A 19008-nucleotide genomic window follows, 5' to 3' on the forward strand; every position below is an offset into this window, starting at 1 on the left:
GGTATATATTAGATTGTTCTATACTGTAATATATATTATATATTGTATATATTATTATTACATTATTATTATATTATAATTACATAAATCAACTAAAACTAATTAGGCCTACAGTTAAAGGTTTGATACCAGTGGTCCCCAACCTTTTCCCTTAAGGGTCCCCTTATTATTAAGATGTCTTATATTATATTAAAAACTGTACAGTGAACTGTAAAACGAAAGTTTGTATAAAACGAGAGATTTGGATGAATTCTGAGCAGATTATTTCCTGTTTAGGGAATTTTATATATAATTCTACAATATTTATAAATTTTAATAATCATACAGACTTAATAGGTTTAATAGGACAGATATATTATCGGCCAATAATGGGACATTTACATTATTATAATTTTGTCCTTATAATTCAATTACAGCCAATAAATTATCTGTCGATATTAATAATAATTTATTTATGCAAAATGAGTGATAGTCTTTATGTTCTATCAAGTTTTTATTGAACTTTACTATAAAAAGTAATTTCATATTTGTAGAATCAGCATTGCTGTTTGTTGTTGTCAACAATAGTAATAGATTACCTCAGAGCTATTGAATATTAAATAATCTATATTTGTTACCTGTCTTTCCCTCAGGTGTGTAAAAACTACAGGTTATGAACTTCTTTTTAAAATACAATAATGTGAAATTATTTGTTACCGTATCCCTACTAACTAACTAAACCACACTGCAGCTGTTGAATCTGTTTACATTTAACTTCATATTTAAAACAAATGCTCAGTGCCTTCGTCGTCCTACTGGGAGCTTCCACATGCAGGTTGTTGGTGTGACTTTAGTTTTATTTTGAAGGGAAGGGACAGTGTTCCGGTGGAATCAGTGTAAGCTGACGGATTTCTCTGCAGCAGCACGGACACGCAATCTCTCTGCAGAGGAGGGAAGATGAAGATCCACAGAGCGGAGAGCATCTGTACTGTACCAGCAGCCTGCCCTCCGTCCTGCGTTAATGATCGATCTGTGATTGATCTGTGACTGTATCAGCAGTATTACCAATACTGTCACTGTAATATCGATCATATTCTGATGATGCGACATCTTTCGGGTTTCCTTTTTTTTTTTTGTGTCACCTCACTTTTATTTTGAGTTTGCTTTATTGCTGTACTGAATATTACGGAGACCCTGAAGGGACATAGGGGAGGAAAAAAATAAATATATACTTTAGTTTTACCCTGAGAAACTTGAGGGAGAAAATCAATACAAGGGTGTGGAAATAAATATATGGGGGAGAAAAAAATGTTACTGATGAATTGTGTTAAATGTATTTATTTATGTTCGTGTGTATATTTATTTATACAACATCAAAAGGAGTAGTTCCCTGACCGGGAATCGAACCCGGGCCGCGGCGGTGAGAGCGCCGAATCCTAACCACTAGACCACCATGTGTGTATTCATAGATACATAGACAGTCAGTGAAAAGCACGAACTCATATGTGTGTGTGTGTGTGTGTGTGTGTGTGTGTGTGTGTGTGTGAACTTTTACCGCAGAATAACGTAATGATCAGCGCGAGCTCTTCCCTCGTTTCATTAAATGTTTGATCGATAGATACTTAATATAGAAGCAGGTCACTGTGAGTCTTCTACCTTTATTTACTCATTGATCTCCAGTACGGAAATAAGACCTCGTGGCGCAACGGTAGCGCGTCTGACTCCAGATCAGAAGGTTGCGTGTTCAAATCACGTCGGGGTCAATACTTTTATCTTTTCTCATCCACAGCAGATATTTAAACAATTACTGATGTTTGTAAAAGAACACAGTCGAAATTAGTAAATTTAATTAAAAAAAATAACTATATGGAAGAATACAATGAAATCAATATATATATCTATCTATACCATATATTATAAATATCTATCTATACCATATACTATAAATATCTATATAACTGAGAATATAAATAATTGGGCATCTTGATAAGAGATGGATACAAAAGACAATAATATATACTTTAAGATAAACTCCCTGGACAAGGTCTATTATCTCTTCATTTGATTTATTGTTGTATATTTACTATTTATATTTGGTAATGCTTTAATTATTTATTTATTTATTTATTATACAGTCAGTGCTGTAAGGGGTCACAACTAAAAATATATATAATAATAATAATAATAATTTTATGCATAAATAAAGTAAACAAATTGGTTGATTTAGAAGGATATAAACAACTAAATGTCTTCAAATAAAGTTTACCATTGTTATTCAGCTTCGTATGGTCGACAGCCTCACTTATAAATGTGCTGCTGCTTTTTGAGGCTTTTTAAAGACAGACCTACATTCTCTGTGACCTACTTCTGTCCGACTGTCCCACAAAACCCAGAAACCTTCGACCACGTTGCTTCCTGTTCATGAAGAATATTAGTGAAACATTTAGTCTGAGGTATATTTTAATGGGTAAAAGTTCCAGTGAATGTGTTATTAGCTGACATCTTTAATATTTGAGGAAACAGTCATGGCTGCCGCAGAAATAAAAGCTTAAATGCAAAATTGTATTATTGTGTAAATGCTGTACATTAAGCAAATAAATAAAAACAAAAAAAGCTCTACAGATTGCATGCTGGGAAATCGATCGAAATGCTTCCACACATAAATTACAAACAGAGATATTACTGTTCTTCCCCCGCAAACCTCCAAACACACTGCAATGAAATGCATTCAGCTTTTACTTTTACTTTAGCTTTTATTTTATTTAGCTTGTACTGCTGTATGACTCTGTGTTATTCTCCAAACGACCACCAGATGGCACCAAAGTAAAGCTTTTCCAAACATACAGGCGGTGATATTCTTCAGTTTCTTGTCAATAAATCCCATAAAAAGACCAAATCCACAGTTATTGTGTTTTTTGGATTAATCCACCCTGTTTGATAAAAACTACGGTGAGCTGCGGGTTTAAAATATGAAGCTACGGCTGCAACTGACAATAATGTTCTTGATTAATTGATTAAAAGAAAATTTCCCAAAACCTAAAGCCGCCCCTCTGGGATTTCACAGGGGCTTGTGCAGCGTAAATGGCTGATTTCACAGAAGGTTTTCTGAAAAATGTCAATGTTTTTAGGATCTTTCTTGCAATGACAGTTAAAATTGCAAATAAATATATTCATTTTACTAGAAACCTGAAAATATTCACATTTGAGAAAATGAAATCAGAGAATTTTTTGTCATTTTCTCTTAAAAAATGCCTCAAAACAATTTATTTATAATTAAAATATTTTGGTGATTAATTTAATAGTCGACAACTAATCGATTAACCAACTGATGGTTGCAGCTCTGAGTTCAACTGTATATCTGTGAGGTGTTTTTTAAAAGAAGCTAACATGTTGATTTTGGTCTTTACGTGGGATTTTTTGACAAGAAGAAAAACACAAACATCTTTAAAGTCACAATTAATTAAAAAATAGCTTCCACACTTTTTACTGAAATGACCAGAACTACCCGCAACAAATTAAGGAAGAAGAAAAAGCTCTCAGAGACGACTTCATGGCGATTGTTAACCCACACGGTGAATCTGCAGGCTAGCTGGTGCTGGACCGGGTCTTGTGGACGCTGACTCTCTTGCGGGTGTTGTCGCTGCAGCGCTCCAGGATGAGCTCCGGACTCGGCCGGGGAGGGATCACCGGAGCCTCCTTCTTCAGCTCGCTCTCCGAACTGGAGCTCGACTGCTCGGGGATGTTGTCTGTCGGACACAAATAAGAAGGTCACGTGTGTTCGGAGTGCTTTTATGCATAGATTGTTGCTCCAGTCGAAGTATTGATTTAGTTTGTCTGATTAAATGGTCGACAGAAATAAAGCGCAGATGGATAAAGTACACTGAAGTTACGACAACTTCCTGTTCCATGGCGAAATGACTATTTTCGACGCCACACCGCACACACGCCGTTTGATGAAACCTCAACATTTTGATACTTAAAATGGGAGGCCTGGAAATGGCGCCAAAATGGCTGACTTCCTGTTGGATTTAGGAAATAGCTCCAAGAGGCTTTTTTGTACATCTGGACATGATACATATGACTACCCATTTTCATACATGCCGGGGATTTGTTGTGCCAAATTTCACAGGTTTTCTAGCATGTTTACTCCCCAAAAATGTGATCAACTGAAAGGATGAAAGATGCTTTTTCGCCGCGTTGCTACGGCAACACGATTAAATATAAATTCATTAAACTCATAACACATCATTATCAACATCTTAAGGGTCTTCTGACTAAACTTCAGCTGGATCTGATCAACCGGCTCGTTACCCTGGTTCTTCCTCTCCCTCAGCGGTGACTTGGCGGCGCTCCTGGAGTTCCTCTGCGCCTCGGCCCGGCCCCCCTTCTGCTCCAGGTACCGGCGGCTGTTCCTGCGGTAGACATCCTGGCTCATCCTCCGGCGTGACTTGTTGTGGATGCTCTTTGCATTTCGGATGGTGGACCTGAGACCGACAAAGGACACAGAGAGTTGGAGCGGTGAGTGGAGGCTCCTCCAGCGATTGAGTTTCACAATCTTTCACAGTACTTACTTACTTTGTTTCTCCACCCAGCTCGATAGGACTCACATATAATGCAGATGTTTTATATGATGTTTTTAAAGAGAAGTGTTGGTTGCAGAAATGGATGCATTCATGAAATCACAAACTGGTGCAACAGAGTGTGAAAGTGTGACAAGCTTCCTCTTTTGTCTGAAGTGACTCAATATGGCTGCAGAGGAACTTTGTGCCAAGCTGCACGTCTGAGTTTCATTTAAATGTTCTTTTCTAATCACTTTAAACCGGACTGTTCAGATGTCTCTCTGCAGGAGAGTGCAGGAGTTCCTTACAAAATAAATCTTTTTTACGTGGTATTTTCTTTTGATGGTAAAAACATAAAATATGGAATAAAACTCCAGCTTTAACTGTAAAGTACTAATATCCATTTTACTGTGATAGTAGAAAAGTTCTTCTGTATTTTTTACCATAAAAATAACAATTGTTTTTACAGTACTGTGCTGTAAATTTACAAGAATACAGAAATGAACTGCAGCTTTATTTCTAGTATTTCACTGTAATTCTAAAATAAGAAGAAACTGTAAAAATACATCCACTTTGCTGACGAAGCTCTGCGGTCTGGAGTTTTTACAAATAGAAACTTGGAAGTGAGTTTGCTGACGTACGGCTGCAACAAATCTGCTGTATTATTCTACATTTTCTCCTTCTGTCTGATGGAGTTGTTTTTACAGTGTAATCTCTGACATACCTGCGAGGTGGCGGTTTCTGTCCCTGCACCGCCGTCCTCTCCGCCTCGTACTTCTCTCTCTTACCGGCCTTGTGCAGGAACATGGAGGGAAAGTGACCGGTCTCGTCTCCTTTCCTGCACAACACGACATTAAACATCCAGATGAGCTAATAAGCACAGCAGTATGAGGAGATATTACTTCATTAATTATTAATAATAACAATAATAAAAGCTGAAGTTACACAGTGCAAGGTTTAAAAACATTTCAGGAGGCAAAAATAAAGTAAGAGAATTAAAATCATATAGACGTGAGGTAGAATTACAGAGAATAAAACACATACAAACAATCTTAAAGATACAAAATTAAGAGAATAAAATGATCAGCATGAGTATAATCAGATATATGGACAGTATATTTCAGCTGCTGTTTGGCTGATTTGGACGATATAGGAGAAGTTTTGGGGGTTATTGAAGATGCTGAATCCATTTGTCAGATTTTCAAAGTGACAAATGAACATTTAAACAGGACGTGGCCACATTTGAACTCTTGTTGGGCAGATTTTTATTAATTTCAGCGACACACAGTGACGAAAAGCTGCAAAACGCCAACAGAACTGAAGCAATGTGAAGAAATATTATGAAAGAAATATATAAGAAATAAACCAGTGACACTGAGCTTTCCAATGTTCTGTATTCAGCATATAAATAAACCCAAATTAAATCCAAATCAAACAAAAGTCAGCCCACTGGGAGTTGTAACGAGCCCACTTCTTCTTTAAACGGCTATTTCGTATTTTGAAAATCTCAGAAATGGATTCAGCTTCCTCAGAAATCCCCAAAGATCTCCTATAATGTCTAAAATATCTGATTATACTAACAGATCGATTATAGCCATGAACGTGTGCTCGGTGTGGAGATCGTACCTGACGACCCACCAGCCGTCCAGCAGCTTGTGAATGACCTCGATGGTTTCTCCGACCTCCAGAGAGATCTCGTCCTCCTGCTCCGCCTTGTAGGCTCTGACGGTGACGTGCAGCTCTCCTTCGTAGTCTGGTTCGGCGTCCTCGGACTCATCCGGACTGTCCAGAGGCTCCAGGTAGGACGCGGGAACCCAGCCTCGTTTGGACTCGCACTGGCAGAACCACCAACCTGAACACAACACAGCAGCTCAAGAACCTGCTCCCATCTATTAAAGATAACTTAATACGTTTGAGTTCCTTTAGCTCTTCTCACCGTTCTGGTTCTTCTCCACGATTTCCACCAGGTCTCCGGTGTGCAGATTGATCTCGTGTTTGGACGTCTTGGCGAAGTCTGCGATCACTCTGTAGGTGTCCAGTATGATCGGGCCCGAAATCTCTGAGGAGCAAAACCCAATCATCACTTTCAAACAGTTTCTCAAATCAGGCTAGTTATTCTCTTACTGGAGAAATGTTCTTGTCTTATAACACATTAAACACATTCATATATTATCTGCTTTAACATTAAAAAAGAGGTTCTAAAGTGACTCTTACCGGACGCGTTGCCTCTGGCTGCCTCCCTGGACACCACGAACGTCTCGTTTCTTTTCAGCCTGAAGACAAAAGGATCATTTCTCATTTATTCTACATGTCAAACTGCAGTTTTAGGTGATAAATATTCTTTCTCTTTCAGACGGGATGTACTGACGTGTTTGCGGCAGGCGGGTTTTCGTCCTCTGGTCGGACCTTGAAGAAGTTGGTGAGGTGTTTGCAGCGGGAGATGTGAGCCGGCAGGTTGATGAGGGACTGGCAGTACTCCACCAACGTGCTCTGTCGGGTTTCCGTCGACTTCTGGCTGTCCAACCACCGCGGCGCTGAGATTAAAATACATTTCTATGATTCAAATACAGTTTCTAGCTTTAATTCTGGTGGAATTGTTTTTGGCTTTTTAATGTTTAATTAAAGATATTTACACTGTAAAAACAATGCAATGATCTATAAATACAGGTGAACTCAGGCTTAAATTTACAGCAGAGTGCTGTTATTATTAGATTTTTATTATTTTAATCTGAATGTTAAAAGTTATAGAACTGTAATAAAAGTCATTATCTGTTAAATTACAGTCATTATTGCTGTTTTCACTGATAACAACTGTATTCTGACAGTTTATTCAACCTTTTTGTTGTGAAAATTTTTGTTTTTTAAATCACTAATTTTACATAATTTTAGAAGTTTAACAGTTTAATCTATTAAATAAACATTAAATATCACCAAAAAAAGAGAGATTTGGATAAATTTGATGATTATTTACAGATATTTCACATTATTTTGAATTAAATTAATGTAAATTCACAGGCTTTTTCTGTAATTGTATTAATATTTCTGCATGATTTAAAAAACAAATGCAGAAACAGTTGAATCCCACAACATGTGCTGGTTTGTGGAGGGTTAATAGAGTTCTGCTGCAGGTGGAAATTTCCAGCCCTTTGTAGGTAAACTGCTGTTGCATCAGGACGGAGGTTGTTTTGAAATGACGGTTTCACAAGTGGAATGTGTTCAGTTCTGTTTTCATGAAAAGTGAACAGGAACAGAGAATTATCACAGACCTGTTCAGCATTCATGAAAATGAAAAGGTGAAGGAAAGACTCACTTTTAGGAGGGAAACAGGAAGTGCATCACTAATGAGCGCCTCCCGGAGGGCTCGGTTCCTCTCTCTCTTCCTGGGTGTTTGGGTTTCTGTCTTTTCTTTGTTCCTTACATTCACTGTACTGACTGACATACTTTATATGATCATTGTTTCACTTTTATCTTGTGAGCCGGGCTGCGACAGGACGGATGAAACCAACAACACACGACATGTTGATCAGTTTTAAAGTTGTTTATCAGGTTTATTTAATTAAACGAGCTATATGCTAAGCTAATGGCTGACGTTAGAGAGATTCTGTCAGAGATAAGTGAAAATATGTTTAAATATAACATTAAACTTCTCTTTTAATGACTTTTGTACAGTAATGCTCGACCCACGAGTTGTTAACATGAATATATATGCTAACTGTTGCCATAGGAACATGCTCACATTAACCCTCCAGCTGTTTCCTGTAATGGAACCGCCAGCTGCTCAACCTTTTGAGATTTCAGCCTCATTGCTTCAACAAATTTTAAAAAAGAGAAGTGGGATTGACCCACATGTGTCTGATAACCACAGGTGCTTCCTGAAATAACATTACACCATCCAGAGGGGGGGGAACGGACTCAGTGAATTTATACTTATATGATCTTTTAACACAAGTCTGTGACTCTGCAGCTCACAAATAAATAAATAAATAACCAAAACCAAAATGCAGGAACGAGAGTAAAGCAGGAAAACAAACTGTGACTCTTTTACAAACTGTTTAAACATAATGAAACTTGTGACTGTGTTTTACCCGGTAACGACGGGATGATTCTGTCCTTCTTCTCTATTTGACCGGACTCGATGGGAAACATCTCCTTCAGCGATTTCTGTCACAGAAACACAAAACCTTAGATTTGAATTGATTTGTGGAAGGTTGATTATTTTGAATCAGGGTCAGACATGATGTTACAGCAGAGCTTTTATTTTGTAGTGCAGCAGGAACTCACGTGGAAGGTGTGGATCTCAGGATACGTCCTGTAGATGAGCTTCTCGGTGAGGTCGCTCCATTTCACCATCAGCATGTACACCTGCACAGACAGTAGACACATTCCTCTCAAACACAGCAGTTATCTCAACTCACTCCAACAAGACTGTCTCTGGAATGAAAGATTTGGTTTTCAGGATTTGGGTTTGTAGAGTAAAAGCTTTGGAGCCTTACGTAATGCTGACTCGGGTACAGTCGTTTCTCGAAGCCCAACAGCTCCACATGTCTGACGTAGGTCTCCTCCATCCTGAGATACAGCAGAGTCCAACTGACAGCAGAGTGACAGACATGAGCCTTATATACTCTGTGTGTGTGTGTGTGTGTGTGTGTGTGTGTGTGTGTGTGTGTGTGTGTGTGTGTGTCTGTGTGTGTGTGTGTGTGTGTGTGTGTGTCATCAACACACCACAGGAGTCAGTTCCTCTTTAACTTCATCACATAGAAAAAGAAACAAAAGATATTGTTGCTTTCACTTGTATTTTAATAATAATAATAATAATAATAATAATAATAATAATAATAATAATGCAGTAGTTGTAAAACACTTACAGTATTTCCCTGATGAAGTATAAATATAAAGTTATTTTCTTGATAAATCAGTTAATTGATCTCAGTCGAAAATAATCTATGTTTAAAAGACAACCACATTTTAAAGATGATTAAATGACAGAAAAAGATATATATATATATATATAATATATATATATATATAATATATAATATATATATATATATATATATATATATATATATATATATATATATATATATAATATATATATATATATAAGACGGGTCAATTGTTTGTCTGAGAATAAGGGAGGAACAAGGAAAGGTGCTTTCACAGACTCGTCAGTAATATAAAGTCAATATTCTCTTTTATTCAGTTGCTCGAATGACGATTAAAGAGCTTCCTGTTTCAGTTCAACCTCCAGTGGAAGTCATTATTTTATCAGTTCAATATCAAACTACAAGAACATTACTTCCATACACTGTTACAGTTTGTTAATCAGCTAATGTTTAATACAGGAAACAACATTGAAACAAAACAATAATAAATAAACACAAACACAATTAGACAAACGGGCAGGAGAACATAAAAAATAGAAATAAATCAAAATTAAAGAACAAAACACAAAGTTAATAAGATCCATTCAATGATTTAAGTAATCAGACAATCCTGATACAACAGGTTATTTAATTTAATTTAATTTAATTTAATAATGTCTCATAACTGGAGACATTTCACTGCAGAACAAATACTACAGTCACTATATAGCAGTTTTATTTTATTGTTAATACTTCAGGAGGATTTTGGATGCAGAACTTTTACTTTGTAGTATGTAAGTAGTGTTTATACATTGACTTTCACCACTCCACTGGGAAACCTCTGGGACCAGAACCAGCAGGGACCAGAACCAGCAGGGACCAGCAGGGGCCAGCAGGGGCCAGAACCAGCAGGGGCCAGCAGGGGCCAGAACCAGCAGGGACCAGCAGGGACCAGAACCAGCAGGGACCAGCAGGGACCAGAACCAGCAGGGACCAGCAGGGGCCAGAACCAGCAGGGGCCAGAACCAGCAGGGACCAGAACCAGCAGGGGCCAGCAGAAGTATATTAACTCAGAGCAGTAAAGGGTGAATTTAATGAAATCTTGAAGTGAAGAATTCCCCTCAGAAGCGTTTCTCAACCGTCCACACGGGGAATCACCATCCTCCATCCTTCCTCCTCCTTCCTTCCACACACACAAACACATCTTTGTATTTCTGTGGCAACCGTCCTCGTGTGTCTCTCCGCGGGCTTTCAGAGGGGCTTTCAGCTTTAACCGGTGATTCTTTCCAAAACTTTTGCAACAGGCGAAGAGGAACAAAAACAATCACAATCAAATCCACACGGTTAAACTTCCTCCACGGCCGCCACCGAGGACAAACTTTAGTTTCTTCATTTCAAATCTTAAGTGGTCACCAGTGCTGATGGAGATGATGTAAACGAACAGATGAAGACGTGTTATTTACAGTGAAGGAGTTTATATTTGGAGAAAGCAGATGATTTTCCTCCTGAGAGACATCCAGAGTCACATTACTGTCAGTGAGGGAGCAGCTGATCAACCTCAATACGGCTTTATTTTACAGGAATCCTTTCTAATGTGATGAATCTGGTTCATTATGTGACTGTTTGTGTTGTCCTGAACTGTCGGAAGTAATTCTTATGAGAAAGTTTCTGATTATAACGACTTAGTATCTCAAAATAATGAGAAAGCTTCTAAAAAATAATCAGAAACTTTCTCAATATTTTGACTTACAACATCCAAATAATTACTAAATATCACAAAGTAGAAATAATTACATAAGTATTAACAACATGTAATTAAAGTATCAGCAGTAGAATCTGATTCAACGTGACATTCCCAACCTGCGGGTCGAGGCCCTCCAAAGGGTCACCAGATAAATCTGAGGGGTCGTCAGGTGACTAATGAGATTTAATGTGAAACATCTTTTATCCACCTGATGAATGTGGGCGGGGTTTAATGAATGAAGACTGTCACTCATAATACTGTATTTCTTTATTATTCTGCTTTAGATATTATATGTTACATCTTTCCCATCACTGTAAGACCACATAGACATTACGATAACGTATTTCTGATCATGTATTATTTGGAAAACGTCACAGAAGTTGTATATAGCCGTTTCCGTAGTGTAGTGGTTATCACGTTCGCCTCACACGCGAAAGGTCCCCGGTTCGAAACCGGGCGGAAACATTATTTTTCCTGCTCAGGATAAAATTTATCAACAGGTCAAATCTCCTTTCTAACGTTCAGAGAGATTTATGAGTATTTATAGAAACGCTTTTTTATTTTAACCGTTATAAAAAGTATAGTATAAACATTTACTATTTTTCAACCCCGCTAAAAAATAAATAAATCGATTTTAATGATCATAACTGTAGTTTTTTTTATATATAAAACAGTCCAACTCATGTTTATGGAAGGTGAGTTCCTTTCAAGTAGCTCTGTCAATCAATAACTCAAACATGGAGCCATTTTAAGCTCCATGTTGTATTCATGTGTTCATACAGTAAACATGAACCCAGAGTGGACTGTAACAATCAGCGTACAGCGCATCAATACGACAGTTTTCTGTATGTTCCTGAACGCCACATCCTCACGGAGTTTCCGTAGTGTAGTGGTTATCACGTTCGCCTAACACGCGAAAGGTCCCCGGTTCGAGACCGGGCGGAAACATTATTTATTTTCCAGAACGAATTAAAACCCTTTAATAAACGTGGTATTGTAATGTAGACGTTGCTCCGCGGTGCTTTCTGGGCAGATCGATCCGTTATTGATAATAATATGGGATAGCAACATTTCCGATGCGTCCGCGAACGCAACCTTCAGGGGGCGTTTACGTGCATGCTGCTGCCGTTTGGAGGCGTGTTGCACCGGTAATGAGGAGCTGCAGTGTTTAACGCTTCATTAACAGACACTTTACCAACCTGTCAACCCACCGGAGCCACCGGTCTGTGCCCCGGTCTCCGGTAAGTGTTCGTATCCAGCCCCTTTGTGTTCACTGCGCCGGTAACGGGAGCTTTCCTTTGAGGGGCTAACGTTAGCATGAACGCTGATTGTGTTGTTTATTGGAGCTTCGTAAACAGACTGGGGTGTTAGCTGTTAGCATACAACACTAACACCGAGGCTGGTTCACGCACAAACCCGCAAATAATCCCGTTAACGAGTATTTATTTATTTTAGACTTTGGGAGAGAAGTTGCATGTAGCGCCATACTGGTGCGTTCAGGTACAACTGGTAAAAAGGAAGTGTAAACGCTACTCGGAAATAAAGTACTTAAAAAAAAAAACTTAATTTACACATTCAGGACTTTAATCAGAGCGGGAAGAAGAATTCTAACTCTTTACTTTTTGTTTAGATGTTTTATTGAGGTGTTTAATAAATGAGTTGCCAGATATAATCAATCAATCAATCAATCAATCAGCATTGGTGTTTTCTTGCAAGAATTAATAACAGAAGAGAGAAAAAAGCAGTGTAAGGTTAATAAATAGAAAATGAGCTCCAGTTTCTCCAGACACGTGACACCGGCCTCAAATAGTCACCGATTGTTGGGTCACGAGCCCCAAACACTGGTTTATCATATGATTTAAAAGTCTTATTCTGAAAGGTCACTACAGCCCTCAGATAAAAGCAGTGGAGTCAAATAAAGTAACGAGGAATGGAAAGTACTTGAGTAAATGTACTTTTCTGTCCACTCTGTTGGCTGTTCTCTCTCTTCTCTCAGTTGATGCCACTGATTACATCTGACTGACCTCTAGTGGTGAAGGTTGTGTACTACATCACCTCTCAACTCAGCAGATTACATTTCTACAGTTAATGATGCAAAGTGTCCCACTGACCTCTGATGTTCCCAGTTATTTAAAGTAACACAGAGATTATGTGGTAGCTTGTTAATGGAGCCACAATGCTGTGCTCTTTATGGCTGTGCACTAAATATTAAATATGGATTTTTAGAAGTGTTTTGTCATTTATTCTAGATTACATTTATCGTACGGTTAGTAATTTTACAAGCGGCGTAAAAGCACTGAATGTTAGTATCTAGTGTCTGTCTGATTTATAGTCTTGTTTACCTTTTCTCTCATCTAAACAAATAAAAATAATTATTCATTTAAATCATAATTAAACATATAATTGTTGAAAATGATATAAAACGGCAGAAGAATCAGGTTTAGGGTTGTACTGAATTAGGGTAGTGACACCTTTGTTGGTCCGAACAAACAATTTTTTCATTCTCATTTAATGTCCCAATTATATTTTTATTATCATTATCAGTTTAGTGTACTGTAACAATCAGCTGTACAGCGCATCAACTGACATTTCTCTCCTACGGAGTTTCCGTAGTGTAGTGGTTATCACGTTCGCCTAACACGCGAAAGGTCCCCGGTTCGAGACCGGGCGGAAACATTATTATTATTATATATATAGTCCAGAACGTAATTAAACCCTTTACTTAACTTAGTATTGTAATTTAGACGTTGCTTCCCGGTGCTTTCTGGGCAGATTGGTTTGTTATTGATAATGATATGTCATAGCATAATTTCCGATGCATCCACAAACGCAACCTTCAGGGGGCGTTTACATGCGTGTTGCTGCCGTTTGGTGGCGCGTTGCACCAGTAATGACGAGCTGCAGTGTTTAAAACTTCATTAACAGACCCTTTACCACTTTTTGTCTAGAAAATTCACCTTGCTGTGACCCCACAGCTCCAATATTTAAAAGGTTTTAGAGTTAATATACTGCTCTGTTTACTGACTCAGACTCTATGTTCTGTCTTTACTCTCAGACTGAGAAGATGTCGCAGTGAAGCAGTAACAGCAGCTGACACAGCTGATAGTGTTTCCTATGCAAAGGATTCGGCTGGGAGTGTTTCTGGATGCAACAGTTGGATATCAACATGGACAGCATTGATGAATACATCTGGGAGCGGCGCATCCACCATGGGGTCAGACGCCAGAAAAGCTCAGTCCCGTTCCCAGAGTCGGTTAAAATCGGGTTGGAGTTCAACGCGGCGGTGGCGAGGAAGGAAAAGTTAGATTGGTGTTTTCTGACGAACGCTGTGATGCTGGAGCTTTGGGATTTCGCCAAAACGGTGACGAAGTCGGAGATGTATTTCTTGTTCGAAATGCTGGAGTTCAACTTTGAACTCGGCTTGGACATGGACAGCGACAGACAGTGCTACGAATACACAGCACGTGTTCACAACAAAATAAAGCTGCTGAAGGAACAAATCAAGATGAAACCTCACAGGTGGAAAGAAACATTTCCACTACCAGACCTAAACGTTATAATGACCGGGTCAGGGAAGGCAGAACGCTACTACCCGAAAAGGAACAAAACCGTGGATATTTCCGTCCTCACTGACGGCAGCAAGAACAGCAAGTCTTCAGAAGATAAGAAGACGGAGAGTAACGGAGCCGCGAGCAGTGAGCTCGATGTAAAGAAACAAAGAGGAGTTCGACCAACAACTGATGCCTACCCTTTCTGTAAAGAACTTGGTGTGAGTCTGACCGTTCGACCAGATGACGCACCCAGACAGAAACTAGACCCAAACCTGGTGACCAATGGTGTGATGATGGAGCTGTTTCACTTTTCCAAAGGGCTTTGTGGAACACAGACTGGGATCATTCACGACTTGGTCACGGCGAACTTCGGTCAGGAGTTGGATAAAACAATATTCCGTACGCAATTAACCAGGCTGATGGAGCGAAAATATTCCTGCCCGACAGCGGAGGACAGGGAGGCTTTCCGAAAGGAGGCTTTCAAAGTCGAGACCAAGAAACGGCAATACAATGCTAAAAAGAGAAAAAGACTTGAAGTAGATCTCCAAGAACTGGAAAGCCTCACAGTGTCCGGTAAGAGAAGTAGATCGCAGAGGATCAGGTACGATGAGGCAGAAGAAACTTGGCAGGATGGGGACCTGTCGTACATGTGTCCGGTTGATTTTGAGACAGAAATGAAGACCGGGACGGAGGCTGGACCAGAACAAATGAAGCTCGAAAGTTGTTTGACAAAGTCGTCAGTTTCTGTGGATGTAAAGCAGGAAGAGGAGGAAGTTTTTGTCTCTCCGGTGCAGCCGCAGACTAATGTCCACCTTCGTCCAAAGACTGTAAATGTGGTCTCAAATCTGTTCTCTGAAGATAAAAATGAGGACACGAATGTAAAAACACTGAAACAGAAGTTGTGGACGAGACGTGCCGCTCGCTCAAAACAAATCCTGAAGTCTATCAGAGTTCGCGACATGTTTGCCCGCTGCAGAGAGATCGGTGTAGACTTTAATGTCGGTTCAGGCCACAAACAGAACCTAGACGTACGACTTATCACCAACTCCGTGTTGTTGGAGGTTTATAAGTTTGCGATGGCGATGTCAAGGAGTTTACACAGTTTCTTATATGACGTTCTGAACAGCAACTTCAACCTCGTCCTCCAGGATGATTTGCATCGGCGCAATTTTATATATTACATCATAACGAAAGAAAAGGTTCTTCAGAACCACCCTAGGCGGAACAAGGAGTTTCTGAGCAGTCCCTTTCAGTTCCCTGAAGTTTACAACATGGTTGACGTGACCAGCGACTTCCAAACCGGCCAAGAAGTCGAGACGGAGCAGCTCTGTGATTCACAAGCTACAAGCAAGCAGGTGGATACAGAGCCACACCCGTTCTGTAAAAAGTTGGGTGTCAACCTTTGGTCGACAGAACAACGTCCGACGAGCCAGAAGCTTGATCTGACCGAACTGACATCAGGCGCCATGCTAGAAATATTCTGCTTCGTCAGGGAGCTGTGCGGAGCGGCTTGCGAGACAGTTAACGACATCCTTGAGCACAATTTCAATCTTGATCTTCAGAGCGGTGAGACCGAGGCCGCCCGGGTGATCCAGAGATGGTTGGTGACGCAGAAGAACTGGAGAAAGCAAACCACATTATCAAAGGTAAATCGGTGGTTAAACAAGGTCGTCTCACTGAACGGTCACCAACAGCTCAGTCCGCAACCACCAACTGGCAACGGACCTCTGAAGCATCTGGATCCAGAAGACTTGAAGCTGGAAAGAGAAATGGGGGATTTTAGTAAATATTCTCAAGAGGTGAACAGCTATCACATCTGCAAAGAAATAGGATTGGACCTCGACGTCGGCTCCAAATCAGAATCCAAAAAAAAACTGGATTTGCGAGTGCTGACGAGGGGAGTCCTCTTTGAGTTGCACCGGTACATAGGACAAAACTGTAAGCGATACGTTCCCGCTCTGTACGAGATTCTGGATTACAACTTCGACCTGAGCTCTCAGAGCCATCGGAAGGTGGAGTTCGCCTGGTCCATCGCATCTCAGGTGATAGCCATGGTGGGAAAAAACGTCAGGAAGGGCGATTATCTAAACAAAGTGTTTGAGTTGCCCTTCGAGCTCTGCGAGTCCTCACAGATCATCTGCAAAGAGGAGCCCCAGGAAGGCTTCGGCGAGCTGGACATTAACGATAACTCGGACATCACATTTGTCCGAGAACTGAAGCCCGTGGACATAGAAGTGGAGGTTGAATAGAGTCGTAGCTCCTGTTTTCACTGTAGAAAATCAGTGTTCAGATTAAGTTTCATTTTGTGATGACCCCTGTGGACTAAAGTTTTGTTTAGTTGATTTCAAGGGGAATCTGACTGAAGGCATCGAGAATAACTACATACATATATCTTCTCTCTGATGATCTTTTGTTTTGTTTTGGTAAACTGTTACTTATGGGATGTTGCCATAATGTTATGTTGAGAGAAAACTATAGTTATTTGCTAGAGAACAAAGTGAACCACGAAAGCTTGCCAAAGCTAATGTGGAGTGTCCCGTATAAAAAGCTGACAACCTACCTGTAATGAGCCTCATTGAAAGGGAAGCCAATACGAGCCCTACCGGTAGAGGATGTGTCAATAGAAACTCCTGGAATATGTCCTGGAAAACGGTTTCTTAAGGAGAGATCTGCTTGTTGTGTTGTGGTCCATGTATGTTTCACACATAGATGCACTTATAAGTCACCATATCATATACCTCATTAGACTCCATCCAGAAGACATAAAAGGTGTTACTAAACCCCTAAATTCTACTAACCATTGTTAGCAGGAGTATAGCTGTCGGTAGTCAGAGCTAACAGAGCTAACGTAGCTAACCAGCCACGAGCAGCTGCTGTCTGACTCTGTGTGTCCGTACTGGAAACAGTCTGCTGGAGCTTTTTACAGCTTCTAGAAGTCAATTTACAACCATATCATTATCTTCTTCTAACATTAGGTAAGTTCAGGGTCAGACAGTCGGATGGAGTTTCGTGTGCTGCCTGTGTGCAGATCAGCCAATAGCACAGTTTGTACAATTTGATTATTTGGACCTGAATCAATCAGCACTAGTTAATACCCACACACACAGGTCTTCATCTTTATCTTATTAACCTGTAGTGAGGGAGGTTTGTTTGTACCACCACCTTCAGACGTGGACCAAAAGCAGCTCAGCAGAAGTTTATGTGACGAGGTTAAAGGTCAGCGTGTCCTCGTTTTGTTGATGTTCATATTATGTAAAGAGATGGAAGCTCCTGTCACAATAGGCAGATGAATGTATATTTTCAGTGCAAACATTCATGTGGATGAAAACACTGTTCTTCTTGTTTATATTCTGTTCTGTTGTCAGAACTTTTCTTTCTACTGGAAATGAAAACTGTCTTTAATGTTGTTTCAGGTGTTTTTTCCTTATTTCAGCTATATTTACGTTATTTAACACTTATAAAACATGATGAATGGAGTCCTTAATGTTTCAGGACTGATCTACAATCAGCAAATTATTAATTAAAGCTACTCTGAGTAGTCACTCCCTAACTGCCTGCTTTTACAGGAAACACATCTGGTTTCTGATTCTTGGGAACGTCCAGACGTCCAGTTACTGAGGAGGACTAATGGGATGGAGACATTATTAAGTGAGGAACCTGGAAGCTCCATAAACTGCAGCTTTAACTTTAATGAACAGAGGCTGCAGGGAGCATTCATAATAACAATTACACACTTTTTCCCTGTTCAGTATAATTGATTACATAACTAATGCTGTACATTTAAAGTAAGTTAATGAAGTCAATTTGCATTTAAATGATTCAATTCAAATAGTGAAAATAATTAAATGAGACTAATTAACTCGATTTAATTAGCAGTGGATAGATTATTTCATTCTTTCTGTCATTTCCTTCCCATCATGCTCTCTGTCGTGACTCATTCGTCTCCTGCCGCGGAGACGCTTTCTGTCAGTTTGTAAATTAAACAGGTGTCACTAATTATCTGAACAGAAAACAGGATTCTGTGATCAAATAAACCGAGTTTCCATCAGCGTCCACTAGATGGAGCCACAGACGTCTTATTGATCCATTGATCAGTGAACTTGTTAAAGTTGTTTACTGGTCAATATTTATTTGGTGTCACTGAACAGAAACAACCAGCAGACAGTTTCTCAACAGCAGCAACAGTGTAGAAAGTAAAAAGCACAAAAGGATTAATATTTAAAGTAAAATATAATTCATGTACCAAAAGTACATTTTACCACTGAGTTTTAATTAGAGCTGATAAAATGTGGACTTAACATAGATAGGAA

At 39.5% G+C, this 19008-nt stretch overlaps 2 protein-coding genes and 4 non-coding genes across 6 annotated transcripts; 5 read left to right on the forward strand and 1 right to left on the reverse strand.

The window, feature by feature from the left end:
• Positions 1-1670: 1670 nt before the first annotated feature.
• trnaw-cca (transfer RNA tryptophan (anticodon CCA)) lies at positions 1671-1742 on the forward strand. The gene has a single exon. It is a non-coding gene; the product is annotated as a tRNA-Trp (tRNA).
• Positions 1743-2421: 679 nt separating this feature from the next.
• On the reverse strand, positions 2422-9179 carry ncf1 (neutrophil cytosolic factor 1). Its single transcript, XM_051400842.1, has 10 exons — positions 9032-9179; positions 8820-8900; positions 8624-8699; positions 6907-7072; positions 6753-6811; positions 6475-6597; positions 6165-6390; positions 5263-5376; positions 4291-4463; positions 2422-3725 (listed from the first exon to the last, which is right to left on the reverse strand). The coding sequence occupies exons 1-10, from the start codon at positions 9101-9103 to the stop codon at positions 3565-3567; spliced, it is 1251 nt and encodes a 416-aa protein (XP_051256802.1). The 5' UTR covers positions 9104-9179; the 3' UTR covers positions 2422-3564.
• Positions 9180-11539: 2360 nt separating this feature from the next.
• Positions 11540-11612, forward strand: trnav-cac (transfer RNA valine (anticodon CAC)). The gene has a single exon. It is a non-coding gene; the product is annotated as a tRNA-Val (tRNA).
• Positions 11613-12022: 410 nt separating this feature from the next.
• On the forward strand, positions 12023-12095 carry trnav-aac (transfer RNA valine (anticodon AAC)). Its single transcript has one exon. It is a non-coding gene; the product is annotated as a tRNA-Val (tRNA).
• A 164-nt stretch (positions 12096-12259) lies between these two features.
• LOC127363862 (uncharacterized) lies at positions 12260-18562 on the forward strand. The gene is made up of 2 exons (XM_051400834.1): positions 12260-12388; positions 14203-18562. Exon 2 carries the CDS (start codon positions 14293-14295, stop codon positions 16945-16947), a length of 2655 nt encoding a protein of 884 aa, XP_051256794.1. The 5' UTR covers positions 12260-12388; positions 14203-14292; the 3' UTR covers positions 16948-18562.
• trnav-aac (transfer RNA valine (anticodon AAC)) lies at positions 13751-13823 on the forward strand. Its single transcript has one exon. It is a non-coding gene; the product is annotated as a tRNA-Val (tRNA).
• Positions 18563-19008: the final 446 nt, after the last annotated feature.

This window comes from Dicentrarchus labrax, unplaced genomic scaffold (genome assembly GCF_905237075.1).
Source record: "Dicentrarchus labrax unplaced genomic scaffold, dlabrax2021, whole genome shotgun sequence".
Taxonomy (NCBI): Eukaryota; Metazoa; Chordata; class Actinopteri; family Moronidae; genus Dicentrarchus; species Dicentrarchus labrax.

Bases quoted from the DNA above. Each gene is read 5' to 3' on its own strand.
- ncf1 (XM_051400842.1), bottom strand. From the start codon at position 9,103: ATGGAGGAGACCTACGTCAGACATGTGGAGCTGTTGGGCTTCGAGAAA. The intron at 6,598-6,752 runs GTAAGAGTCACT...TTTGCTCCTCAG, and splicing joins AGCCAGAGGCAACGCGTCCG to AGATTTCGGGCCCGATCATA. The intron at 6,391-6,474 runs GTGAGAAGAGCT...TGTTGTGTTCAG, and splicing joins CGTGGAGAAGAACCAGAACG to GTTGGTGGTTCTGCCAGTGC.
- LOC127363862 (XM_051400834.1), top strand. From the start codon at position 14,293: ATGCAACAGTTGGATATCAACATGGACAGCATTGATGAATACATCTGG.